Consider the following 13,512-nt stretch of genomic DNA (forward strand, 5'->3'; position numbering starts at 1 on the left):
AGCTACTTGGTCAGGGGCAAATACGTTTGCAAAATTCTACAAATTTGATACCCTGGCTGAGGAGGACCTGGAGTTCTCTCATTCGGTGCTGCAGAGTCATCCGCACTCTCCCGCCCGTTTGGGAGCTTTGGTATAATCCCCACGGTCCTTTCGGAGTCCCCAGCATCCACTAGGACATTAGAGAAAATAAGAATTTACTTACCGATAATTCTATTTCTCGTAGTCCGTAGTGGATGCTGGGCGCCCATCCCAAGTGCGGATTGTCTGCAATACTTGTACAGTTGTTACAAAAATCGGGTTATTATTGTTGTGAGCCATCTTTTCAGAGGCTCCTCTGTTATCATGCTGTTAACTGGGTTCAAATCACAAGTTATACGGTGTGATTGGTGTGGCTGGTATGAGTCTTACCCGGGATTCAAAATCCTTCCTTATTGTGTACGCTCGTCCGGGCACAGTATCCTAACTGAGGCTTGGAGGAGGGTCATAGGGGGAGGAGCCAGTGCACACCAGGTAGTTCTAAAGCTTTACTTTTGTGCCCAGTCTCCTGCGGAGCCGCTATTCCCCATGGTCCTTTCGGAGTCCCCAGCATCCACTACGGACTATGAGAAATAGAATTATCGGTAAGTAAATTCTTATTTTCTTTAGCTAATACATTTGCTCCATCATGAGACACCCAGGGGGATGATTCAGAAATGTACGGTCACTGGTGATGTGCAGGATCTGTACTGCACATGTACCAATCTCGTTCTGCCAGGTCACTTGCAGTGGGGATGCGTTCAGCATCCAATGGTCATGTGACCAATGCTGGAATCCCGACACCACTCGGAAGACTGGCCCTGGAAGACCAAGGTTGGTATCGGGGACTATATTAGAGTAAGGGCCTGGAGGGATGGAAGGGTTAGGGACTAGGGGGGTTAGGGTTAGGCTCGGGGGGGGGGGGAGGGGGGGAGGGGGTTTATAATCAAAATTAAATTTGCTGTAGTTAGCAACTGCCATGTTACAGGCTGTGTTTGAAAAATGACAAGAACTGGTGGTACAGTGTTTTGGGCCTGATTCATGTTTGTAATTAAACTAAAAAAAATAAATTAAAATTAACTTTGTATCTGGAACAAACCATGTTGCCATGCAAGGGGAGCAAATACATTTATGTTGTTTCTGTGCAGGGTAAATACTAGCTGCTTTTGCATGCAGCCCACAAATGTTAGTTTTAGTTTTACACTGCAATTTAGATTTCAGTTTGAACACACCCCACCCACATCTAACTCTCTCTGCACATGTTACATCTGCCCCGCCTGCAGTGCACATGGGGGGTAATTCCAAGTTGACCGCAGCGGGAAAGTTTTAGCAGTTGTGCAAAACCATGTGCACTGCAGGGGGGGGGGGGGGGGGGGCAGATATAACATGTGCAGAGAGAGTTAGATTTGGGTGGGTTATTTTGTTTCTGTGCAGGGTAAATAAATACTGGCTGCTTTATTTCTACGCTGCAATTTAGATTGCAGGTTGAACACACCACACCCAAATCTAACTCTCTCTGCACATGTTATATCTGCCCCCCCTGCAGTGCACATGGTTTTGCCCAACTGCTAACAAAGTTCCTGCTGCGATCAACTCAGAATTACCCCCATGGTTTTGCCCAGTTGCTTGCTTCTTTGCTTTTGTCTCTCTCCGCTTTATCTCTTTCCAAGCTTTGATTAGTGACTCTACCCAAAGCTATATTATATTTCACATATTCATAAATAACATATTAAGCACCCACATAGACAACTTTACATGCTGTGCCCCACATGCACGTCAGACACGTAATGTAGGATATACAGTACTGTACCCTTGTTTTTCATAATTATGGTATCCAGCACATATACAAGTTCATATCTTCCACCGACGCTGCCGGATAAAGCATAGTGAGTCCCATACACTTCTAGAAATGCGAAATATTCTCCCTTATCATAGAAGGACGGGAGGTTGTTGATGTCATCGATGAACGTAGATGTTAACGCAATATTTCTAGTTCTCATTTGGAATGTGCCCAATTGCACAGTTCCTGATACTCTCAAAAATTGTTTGTTCTGAAATAGAAATAGAAGCAAGTCACAAGATGGGAATTGGAGTGTCTTGGTGCCCAGCTGAACAACAATGCGGGCATGCTGGGTCTTGGACGTTTATAAGCCATCAATGGCTATCAGTACTTGATAAGACTTGTAGCCACACAGCAGTAGCATGCGACCTTCTGGCTATAGAGCCAGTAACCCAAATCTTATTTTTGCACTGCTCTGGCATACCCAGGAGAAGGCACAAATTATTTTTGGGTACAAATTCCACCCTGTGCTGGGGTGCCGAGGCAAGTGGTGTTGGGCAGGTTACATAGTACTGGACCCAGGCTTGTCTGTGAGACTGGGCGGGTATGGAAGTGTAGCCAAGCCCCCATCATTTCATATCCATACCCTCTACAGCAGGCATCCTTGCATGTAAAGACAAGTGAGTATGATTCTGTGTGTGCGGGTAGGGGGTTCCAGTGGTGTATGGTATGTGTCAATTCAGGTTATGGGGATTTATTTGTCGGTGGTCAACTCTCAGCTTACTGTCCATGACATAATGTGTCCTGGACTAACATTCTTCTTATTTGCTTTTGTATTATGATATATTATGACTAGGAGGGTTATTCACATGCGGTAGCAAACTTAAAAAGCAAGCAACTGCACAAAACCATGTTGCACTGCAGGTGGGGCAGATGTAATGTGCTGAGAGGTTTAGATTTGGGTGGGTTATATTGTTTCTGTTTAGGGTAAATACTGGCTGCTTTATTTTTATACTGCAATTTAGATTTCAGTTTAAACACACACCCACCCAAATCTAACTCTCTCTGCCCATGTTACATCTGCCCCCCACCTGCAGTGCACATAGGCCCTCATTCCGAGTTGATCGCTCGCTAGCTGCTTTTAGCATTGCACACGCTAGGCCGCCGCCCTCTGGGAGTGTATCTTAGGTTAGCAGAATAGCGAACGAAAGATTAGCAGAATTGCTACTAAATATTTTCTTGCAGTTTCTGAGTAGCTCCAGACCTACTCACAGATTGCGATCAGCTCAGTCCGTTTAGTTCCTGGTTTGACGTCACAAACGCGCCCTGCGTTCGGCCAGCCACTCCCCCGTTTCTCCAGACACTCCCGCATTTTTCCCTGACACGCCTGCGTTTTTTAGCACACTCCCGGAAAACGCTCAGTTACCACCCAGAAACGCCCCTTTCCTGTCGATCACTCACCGATCAGCAGTGCGACTGAAAAGCGCCGCACGAACAACAGCAAAACTGCTACGTTTTTTGTTAAATAACTAAGCGCATGCGCCCTGCGTACCATACGCATGCGCAGTTAGCAGCAAATCGCAGCATAGCGAAAATCTGTAACGAGCGAACAACTCGGAATGACCACCATGGTTTTGTCCAATTGCTTGCTTTTTTGGTGTACTTACAAACCTGAATAAGTCCTAGGGTTACCACCTCATCCCTATAATTCTGGACACATATTAATTACACAGGTTCTGTGGCTGGCTAACTTCAAGACTCCATTTCACCTGGTTTTAATCAGCCACAGAACCTATGTAATTAATAGGTGTACAGAAGTAAAGGGATGATTTGACAACCCTAATAAGTGGGCAACACTACTTCAGTGTGTACCCTAAATAGAATGACTATGATCTGACAGTGTGTGTGGTGAACTGACCTATTGGGGGATCAAATCAATCCATTCTAGTCACTGAATTCAACCCTACCCCACAAGCTGCTTTCTAGGTGTCATTCTTGCCTCTATACAGTCCTTTATTCCCCACATACAATTTCTCTGAAGATCATGTTACATACATCTAAAAAAACATACACTGCAAATACTCGAATCCATGCTCTTATTATCTCCCACATTGATTATTGCAATAGTCTACTTACTGGTCTAACCAAAAACAGACTCTATCCACTACGATTCCTTTTTGAATGCAGCTGTGTGTTAGATATTGGAATCTGGCTTTGTGAGATTCACATTACTGTGCATTCTGTGTTATATTTGCAGTACCATGTTTCACCACTGTTTGTTGTTCAGTGCTATTGTGCAGCTTGCTGCAAAAGTGTGTTGCTTTATGATCGTTTGCAGTTAAGTAAAGTTGGAAGCAGCATGCTGATATTAGCTCCTGGTCTCCATGTCTGTTTGTGTCAATGAGCACTTACACAGATACCACAATTGGCGACAAGTGTCTTTTGAACCCAGGCCACATCTGCTAGACCAGAAAGAAGTGGCAGTGTTTGTGAAGGAATCACTGTGCACTTGGGGGGTCATTCCGAGTTGTTCGCTCGTTGCCGATTTTCGCTACGCTGCGAATAGGTGGAAAATGCACATGCGCATGGTACGCAGAGCGCATGCGCTTAGTAATTTTACTAAGAACTTAGTAGATTTACTCACGAGCGAACAACGTTTTTTCCACGCTGAAGTGTTCGTAGTGTGATTGACAGGAAGTGGGTGTTTCTGGGCGGAAACTCAGCGTTTTCACAGCGTTTGCGGAAAAACGCAGGCGTGCCAGGGAAAAACGCGGGAGTGGCTGGAGAAACGGGGGAGTGGCTGGCCGAACGCAGGGCGTGTTTGTGACGTCAAACCAGGAACAAAACTGACTGAACTGATCGCTAATCGTGAGTAGGTCTGGAGCTACTCAGAAACTGCTAAGAAATATGTATTCGCAAATCTGCTAATCTTTCGTTCGCTATTCTGCTAAGCTAAGATTCACTCCCAGAGGGCGGCGGCCTAGCGTGTGCAATGCTGCTAAAATCAGCTAGCGAGTGAACAACTCGGAATGAGGGCCTCTGTTCAGCTGCAAGCACTGGTTAGGACCCACTGCCATGGCTCTACATACATTCACCTTAAGTAACTTTGACATTGAACAAGATGACTGGCTCCTCTATACTGAAAGGCTGGAACAGTATTTTCTGGCATATAACATTGCTGTAGACAAACAAGTACCAGTACTATTAAGTGCAATGGGAGGAAAAGCCTATGGTCTGCTCCGCAATTTAATGTCCCCTGTGAAACCTGCTACTAGAGGGCCCTACACATTGAGCGATCCGCCGCCGAGCTGCCCGACGGCAGATACGGCCGACGGGCGACCCGGCGGTGAGGGGGGGGAGGCAGTGACGGGGGGAGTGAAGTTTCTTCACTCCCCGTCACCCGGCTCAATAGAAGTGCAGGCAAATATGGACGAGATCAGCCATATTGGCCTGCATGCACAGGCGACGGGGCACCAGGGATGAACGAGTGCGGGGCCGCGCATCGTTCATCGCTGGTGCCTCCACACTGAAAGATATGAACGGTATCTCGTTCATTAATGAACAAGATCGTTCATATCTTTGAGTATTATCGCCCAGTGTGTAGGGCCTATAAGTCTTATGCAGATTTTGTTAAGATTTTACAAGAACACCTGTCCCCTAAGTCTCTCCTGATATCAGAACGGTTCAGATTTCATAAACGGAACCAAGAGGAGGGGGAATCAGTGGCTGCATATGTGGCAGAATTAAAAAGACTGTCAGAGCACTGTCAGTGTGGGGATGGCCTGAATGATGCCCTGAGAGACCGTCTGGTATGTGGGATTTTAAGCGAGAGTGCGCAAAAACGTTTACTAACAGAGACAGACCTCACGTTCATAGGTGTGCGCAGCACATTTTATTAGGGGGTGCACCGTTGGAGGGGTGTGTCTAGCACCGCCTTTTGGGCGTGTTTAGCATCATCTATTGATGGTCAACGCAATATAAAATATCCACCCTTGTACCAATCCTAATAATGCAGATGCATTGTCAGATGATGTGGAGTGCACCAAACAAACACCCATGATGGCACTCACTGCAATTACACTGCCCCTCCTCAGCCTGGTCTGGCTCCCCCGCTCTTTCCCCTGCAAGCTGCAGTCACTCACTGACACTGATAGTCGCAGACTAGTGCTGCTGCTGCTGGAAAAACGAGTGACGTGTCAATGTTTCTGCCGACCGCCTACCAGTATTGAATTTGTATTCCTAAGAGGAACGCTGGCTGCATGCTGCTCCTCATCAGTGGCTGGCGTTGGCATAGCATAGAATGAGAGAGGTGGGCGTGTGGCGGGTGTGACAGGTGGGCGTGCGAACAGCATGGCGTAATCACATCACATCACGCTGTTTTTGTACATGGAGGTGGAGCTGGGAGTTTGAAAGCCGGTGGCAGTGGCACCCTTGATTAACCCAGGCGTCCGGTCAGTAATGCAGTCCTGACAGGGTGCAGCGCAGAGGGGACAGTAATCAGCTTGCTCAGCGATCGCTGCATCAGGCATGTGTGATCGGGGTGCCAGACATTAGGGGGTGCCTGTGCGCACCAGGATCCCCCCCCCCCCGCCTGCGCACACCTATGCTCACGTTTACACGTGCAGTACAAGTGTCACCATCAATGGAAACTGCAGCTAAGGATGGAGCTCCAAATAGCTGACAAGTCTGCATCATAAGTTCACAAATTGGTAACAACAAACACAACGCCCTTGCATGTACGTGATCCCCCATTAGAAGTATGCTACCGCTGTGATGCAGATACACATTCATCCAGTGACTGTAGGTTCAAACATGAACTGTGTAGGAAATGTAACAAAAAGGGGCATATTAAACGTGTTTGCCGGTCGCAGGCATATCAGGCTGAGGCCACTTGCGGCAGAAAGAATCACAGTAGATTAAGGAATACATATGTTTTGGAGCTGTTCCCAGGTTCCATAATGCGCGGCCAGTACCGTACGCTATCAGACAGAAGGTGGTGCTGGAGTTAGACCGGCTGGAAAGTGAGAAAATTATATCCAAGGTGGATTGGAGCCCTTGGGCAACTCCAGTAGTTCCAATTGTTCCTCACCATTAACACACACAAAGGACTTTACAGGTACAATCGGTTGATATTTGGCATTGCTTCTGCCCCTGCCCTTTGGCAACGAGCCATGGACCAAGTGTTACAAGGGGTTCCTGGTACCCAGTGCTATCTGGATGACATGATTGTGACAGGTTCATCTGATGCAGAACAACTCCAAAATCTTAAACTGGTGTTGCAGCGGCTTGAAAAATATGGGCTCAGAGTCAAAAGAGGCAAGTGTGAGTTCTTCATGGACTCTGTCACATACTGTGGGCACACGATTGATGCAAATGGACTACACAAATGTCAAGAAAAAGTGGTAGCTGTGTTAAAGGCTCCTCTGCCAAAAGACGTGTCCCAGCTCCGCTCCTTCTTAGGGTTCATTAACTATTACCACAGATTCTTGTCTAACTTAGCCACAGTTCTGAATCCATTACGTCAGTTGCTCCAGCAGGGCCAGAAATGGCTATGGTCTACAGAATGTGAGCATGCTTTCACAAAGGCAAAGGACTTGATAACATCAGACACAGTGTTAACCCACTATGACCCCTCGCTTCCTGTTAAGAGTGGCCTGTGATGTCTCATCTTACGGCATTGGAGCTGTCATGTCACATACTATGAAAGATGGACAGGAGCGTCCAATAGCTTTTGCAACATTGGGCATTATCCAAGGCTGAACGTAACTATGCACAGATTGACAGAGAAGCCTTAAGCCTGGTTTGGGGAGTTAAACGATTCAATCAGTATTGATATGGCAAGAAATTCACACTCGTGACTGACCATCAACCGCTTTTGTCCATCTTTAACCCTCAGAAGGGTATTCCTGTCACGGCAGCTGCAAAGATGCAGCGCTGGGCCCTGTTCTTAGGTGGACATTGCTATACTATAGAATTCAAGCGGACTGCACAACATGCCAATGCAGACGGGTTGTCTTGACTGCCTTTACAGACTGCCCCATTGCCACAGACAACCGAGGATTCATGGAATGTTTTCACAATGACACAAGTGGAATGTCTTCCCATAACTGCCAGTATGATCAGATGTGAAGCTGCTTGGGACCCTATCCTGGCTCAAGTTCTCACAGTTACACAAAAATGGTGGGTTGCGCCTGTGCATCGGCAGCTGGCCCCTTACTTTCATCGGAGGCGTGAGTTGACAGTTGATACTGGCTGCCTACTCTGGGGGTTGCGGATCATCGATGCATGTCAAGCTGCATGCAAGAGTTTTAGAGGAGCTCCATGTGGGTCATTTGGGCATGGTCAAAATGAAGGCACTTGCCAGAAGTTTTGTATGGTGGCCAGGCTTGGATCAACAGTTGGAGAATCTGGCCAGAGAATGTGCCGGGTGCCAATCTGTACAAAATATGCCTGCTCCAGCACCATTGCATCCATGGGAGTGGCCATCCTCTCCATGGGAGTGGCCATCCACTCCATGGCAGGGGATACATGTGGACTTTGCGGGACCATTTCTAGGGTCCATGTTTCTGGTGGTGGTGGATGCCTGTTCCAAATTGCCTGAAGTTTTTACAGCTACTGCTACTACAGCTGCACACACAGTGGAAGTGTTGAGGAATATTTTTGCCAGAACAGGGGTGCCAGAGCAGTTGGTCAGTGACAACGGCCCTCAGTTTACCGCTGAAGAGTTCTAGACTTTCCTGAAGAAAAACAGAATTCGTCATATTACCTCCACCCCATATCACCCGGCTACAAATGGACTGGCTGAACGCTTCATACAAACCTTAAAGCAAGCTTGCCATGCCATGCGCACAGACAGGGGCACTTTACAACACAAGCTCTCCAACTTCTTGTTTGCCTACAGGAATTCGGTTCATGCCACAACAAATCAAACCCCAGCTATGCTGTTCCTGGGCAGGAACCTCAGGTCTCGACTGGATTTGATCAAGCCAGATATTCGTGGATGGATTCGTGATTGGCAACTGAAGCAGTCTCTAAGTTCAGGTGGTACCAAAATGCAAGTTTTGTCTGTAGGCCAGACTATGTGGGCCCATAACTATCGTGGGGAATAGAAGTGGGTAATTGCAATAGTTAAACAATGTAAAGGCCCACTGTCATATATAGTGAAAATTGAGCCAGTGGTACTGTGGCACAGGAACCAACTACGTAACCATAATGGATCACCTACGCTTGATGGAGAAAAACCTTCTGCAGAAGCTCTGGTGTCAATACCCGCCCCAGTAGACACAGTGGATTGTTCAGATGACCTGTCCAGAGTTGCACAATTGTTCCATGATAATGTTGAAGTGAATACCGACACAGTAAAGTCCACAGACATCTTAAGTGCTCCTACTCCAAGTTTACAGGTCATTCATGAGGACCGCCACTATCCTTCTCGTGTAAGACATGCGCCACAAAGACTGGACTTATAAGATGGGTTAAGAGGCATTTATCTACATGGGAAGGGAACTGTAATGCTGCATTCAGACTGCAAATGCCGGATCCTACCCGGTAAGACAAACGTGTACTTACCGGGTGGGATCCGGCATTTGCACTCTGCTGCTGGCTTTCCGACCCGGCAATATACCGGGTCGGTTGCCATAACAACGGAGCGCGCAGCAGCAGCAGGGGCGGGGGTGGAGGCGGCGTCGGGAGATGAGCTCATCTCCAGCGCCGCCTCTCCCTATCTTGTGAATGGGAACCGTGTCGCATCGACACGGCTCCCATTCACACCGCACCTGACCCGGTAATCAACCCGTGTAAAACCCTTCTTTTTTACCGGGTTGATTTACCGGGTCAAGCGACCCGCTAAATCGGCCAGTGTGCTTTCACATCGCACACTGACCCGGTTCGACACGGCAATATGCCGTGTCGGTACCGGGTTATTTGTACGATGTGAAAGGGGTATTAGATATTGGAATCTGGCTATGTCAGATTAACATTGTGTTATACTTGCAGTACCATGTTTCACCACTGTTTGTTGTTCAGTGCTATTGTGCAGCTTGCTGCAAAAGTGTGTTGCTTTATGTTTGTTTGCAGCTAAGTAAAGTTGGAAGCAGCATGCTGATATTAGCTCCTGGTCTCCATGGGGGTGATTCCGAGTTGTTCGCTCGTTATTTTTTTTCGTAACGAAGCGATTAGTTGCAAACTGCGCATGCGCAATGTACACAGTGCGCCTGCGCCAAGTAAATTTGCTCAAAAGTTTGGTATTTTACTCACGCCGTAACGAAGCTTTTTCATTGTTCTGGTGATCGTAGTGTGATTGACAGGAAGTGGGTGTTTCTGGGCAGAAACTAGCCGTTTTATGGGAGTGTGCGGAAAAACGCTGGCGTTTCTGGGAAAAACGCAGGAGTGTCTGGAGAAAAGGGGGAGTGGTTGGACGAACGCTGGGTGTGTTTATGACGTCAAACCAGGAACGAAACTGACTGAACTGATCGCTATTTGTGAGTAGGTCTGGAGCTACTGAGAAACTGCTAAGACATTTCTATTCGCAATTCTGCTAATCTTTCGTTCGCAATTCTGCTATGCTAAGATACACTTCCAGTAGGCGGCGGCTTAGCTTGTGCAATGCTGCTAAAAGCAGCTAGCGAGCGAACAACTCGGAATGAGGGCCCATGTCTGTTTGTGTCAATGAGCACTTACACAGATACCACACTGTGAGGCTAATCTTCCTCACTTAACCATCATTGTCTCCTACTCCGCTTTGTCAATCTCATTGGTTACCGGTTTTCTACTGTATTCAAAACTGTCCACATAACCTTCATAAACGTTTATTTATTTATTACTAGTTATTTATATAGCGCACACATATTCCGCAGCGCTTTACAGAGAATACTTGGCCATTCACATCAGTCTCTGCCCCAGTGGAGCTTACAATCTATATTCCCTACCACATGTACACACACACATTCACGCTAGGGTTAATTTTGTAGGGAGCCAATTAACCTACCAGTATATTTTCGGATTGTGGGAGGAAACCGGAGTACCCGGAGGAAACCCACGCAAGTACGGGGAGAATATACAAAACTCCTCACAGTTAGAGCCATGGTGGGAATCAAACCCATGACCTTAGTGCTGTGAGGCAGTAATGCTTACCATTATACCATCCGTACTTATGAACCTATCTAATCTGTTCAGTCCAAACATATCTTCACATATTTTGTCTTTCTTCACTTTTAAATCCTCCTGACCCTTGTCCAAATTTCCTGGGTGACTATATCATACTGCCCACCAAGAACATTTGCAATCTGGCTGGACTGTTATGCAATATATAGCACCTATCCTTGTGTATCATTGCCTATTTCCCTATAGATTGTAAGTTTGCAAGCAGGCCCTTCCTACCTCCATGTCTGTCTGTCTGCCTGTTATTACCCAGTTTTGTTCTATCACTGTCGTTTCTAACTGTAAAGCGCAACAGAATATGCTATGCTTTTTACTTTGTTAAACAAGAGGTAGAGGTGTCACATTTAAAATAGACAAATCAGTGCCCAAGAAAACAGAAGACTAAGACTGAAGTACAAGCTGTGTGCACTCGTAGAGAAACCTCGTTTCACCATTTCTGTACCCTCTGCAAAGATGGGGATGAGCAGTACAAGTAAAGATGGTGATGATGACATAATAGAAATTGAGGTTGCTAGTGTGGAAGTGCAATAGAATGAGAGGGATGTTTGTGTACTATCTGATGCTAATAAGGATGTTGATGATGTGGATGTTGATGATGAGGATGTTTGTGTACCGATGTGTCCTCTTACATCCTTGCTGCAGTCACGCTGAACAGCTCTTGAAGTTGCGCCATGCCGTGGAGGGACTTAGTAGCACTGAGCATCTTTTTTTGCTGTAAAATGTCATGTTACACATAACTCGTGAGTGCCGTGTGACTTGGTAGCACCGAGCGTCTTTTTTATGTTTTTTTTCCCCCCTGGAAAATGCATCTTACACGCAAAGTAATGTAATAGGATGCATGAGCAGCTGCCTATTACATTACTTTGCGTGTAGGATGCATTTTCCAGGAGAAAAAAAACCATAAAAAAGACGCTCGGGGCTACCAAGTCACACGGCACTCACGAGTTATGTGTAACATGACTTGTTGCGCACGGAGCAAAGATGTAAGAGGACACATCTGTAAGTCAGGCACTAGTGGCAGTAGTTCTTGTCCATGATAAAAAGAAAGTGATTATCATGCAAGGGCATATGACCAAAAAGCCACCTCATGGGTGTGAAATAATTTTTACCCAAATCCTGACATTTGTGAAGGCATCTGTTCCATTTGTGAGGCTAAAAGAGGTGCCATCTAAATTTAGTTTATGGGTGCCCAACCAAACCAAGCACTTCAACCACAAAAGTAGCAGTCCCTTTTGCTGAAGTGCTTGGTTTGTTAAATTGTGCATGTCCTTTTTAATATACAACATAATGGGTTATATTTCTGAGGACTATTTGGGATGATCTTGTTATCATAGACATTTTTATTGGTTATTGATCTAATACATTACTAATTTGCAACACAATAATAACTGCTGTGTGTTTGTTCCACTGCTCTGTTGCTTAGTTTAGCCAGCCAGTCAGCCTTTGGCCAATATTGGTGAACAATATTGTGAGCTGTAAGGATGTCAAAATTAACAGGAAATGACTAGAAATTAATGTTATTGAAGTTAATACTGTAAGAACAAAAACAGGATGAAATTATATGATAATAGTGTTATTTAGCTTTTCTTTTTTCTTTTTTTTTTAAATACAGCTCCAAAACATGTGAGGGTGGTTTTGCACAACCAGAGAAAAATAAATCCAGATCCCAAACCAAAACACGGGGGTCAGCACACATCTCTAACTGTTATTATTATGATAATATTCCTTATTATACAGTACTATAGTAACTGCACTTGTGTTTTCTTAAAATTGTCAGGCCAACTCTAATTATTCTTAACCAATTACCACCATAAGTAAATAGTAGACAGCTATTTGAACCAAAGATAATGAGTAAAAATATTTAAAAAATTATCCAAATTTACATTACAAATATAAAATTCTGCCGTCAAAAGTTCAAATTGTTTAGAGTGACCAGGGCTGCCAGAAACCTTATTAAGGCTCTATACATAAACAAACCTGAGGATAACATACACACTATTTTCACAGGCCTCATTACATCTCGGGATCCGGTTTCTAGGTCGACAGTAACTAGGTCGACCACAGGGTTTCTAGGTCGACAGGGTCTCTAGGTCGACATGTTCTAGGTCGACAGGTCAAAAGGTCGACATGAGTTTTTCACGTTTTTTTTTCTTTTTTTGAACTTTTTCATACTTAACGGTCCACATGGACTATGATTGGAAATGTAACCTGTCCCGAAGCTCGCTCGCCGTGCGAGGGGACATGGTGCACTAATTGAGGTTCCCGGTCACTCTACGAAGAAATTGACACCAAAAAAACATAAAAAACTCATGTCGACCTTTTGACCTGTCGCCCTAGACCAGGGGTGGGGAACCTTTTTTCTACCAAGGGCCATTCGGATAGTTATAAAATCCTTTGGGGGCCATACAAAAATGATCAACTTAAAAATTAGCCTGCCCCCAGTACATATGCCCCCAGTAGTTATGACCCAAGTCAGTAGTTATGCCCCCAGTAGATATACCCCCAGTCAGTTGTTATGCCCCAGTAGATATGCCCCCTAGTAGCGACGCTTACACACA

General features: G+C 45.7%; 1 protein-coding gene across 1 annotated transcript in view; it reads right to left on the reverse strand.

The window, feature by feature from the left end:
* LOC135059170 (complement component C9-like) overlaps window positions 1-13,512 on the reverse strand; it is a 72,023-nt gene that overhangs the window by 41,034 nt on the left and 17,477 nt on the right. The window contains exon 5 of the mRNA XM_063963890.1: window positions 1,826-2,066. Coding sequence (XP_063819960.1) covers window positions 1,826-2,066 — 241 coding nt within the window. The remainder of the gene's footprint in view (window positions 1-1,825; window positions 2,067-13,512) is intronic.

The sequence above is a fragment of the Pseudophryne corroboree genome, chromosome 1, assembly GCF_028390025.1.
Source record: "Pseudophryne corroboree isolate aPseCor3 chromosome 1, aPseCor3.hap2, whole genome shotgun sequence".
NCBI lineage: Eukaryota > Metazoa > Chordata > Amphibia > Anura > Myobatrachidae > Pseudophryne > Pseudophryne corroboree.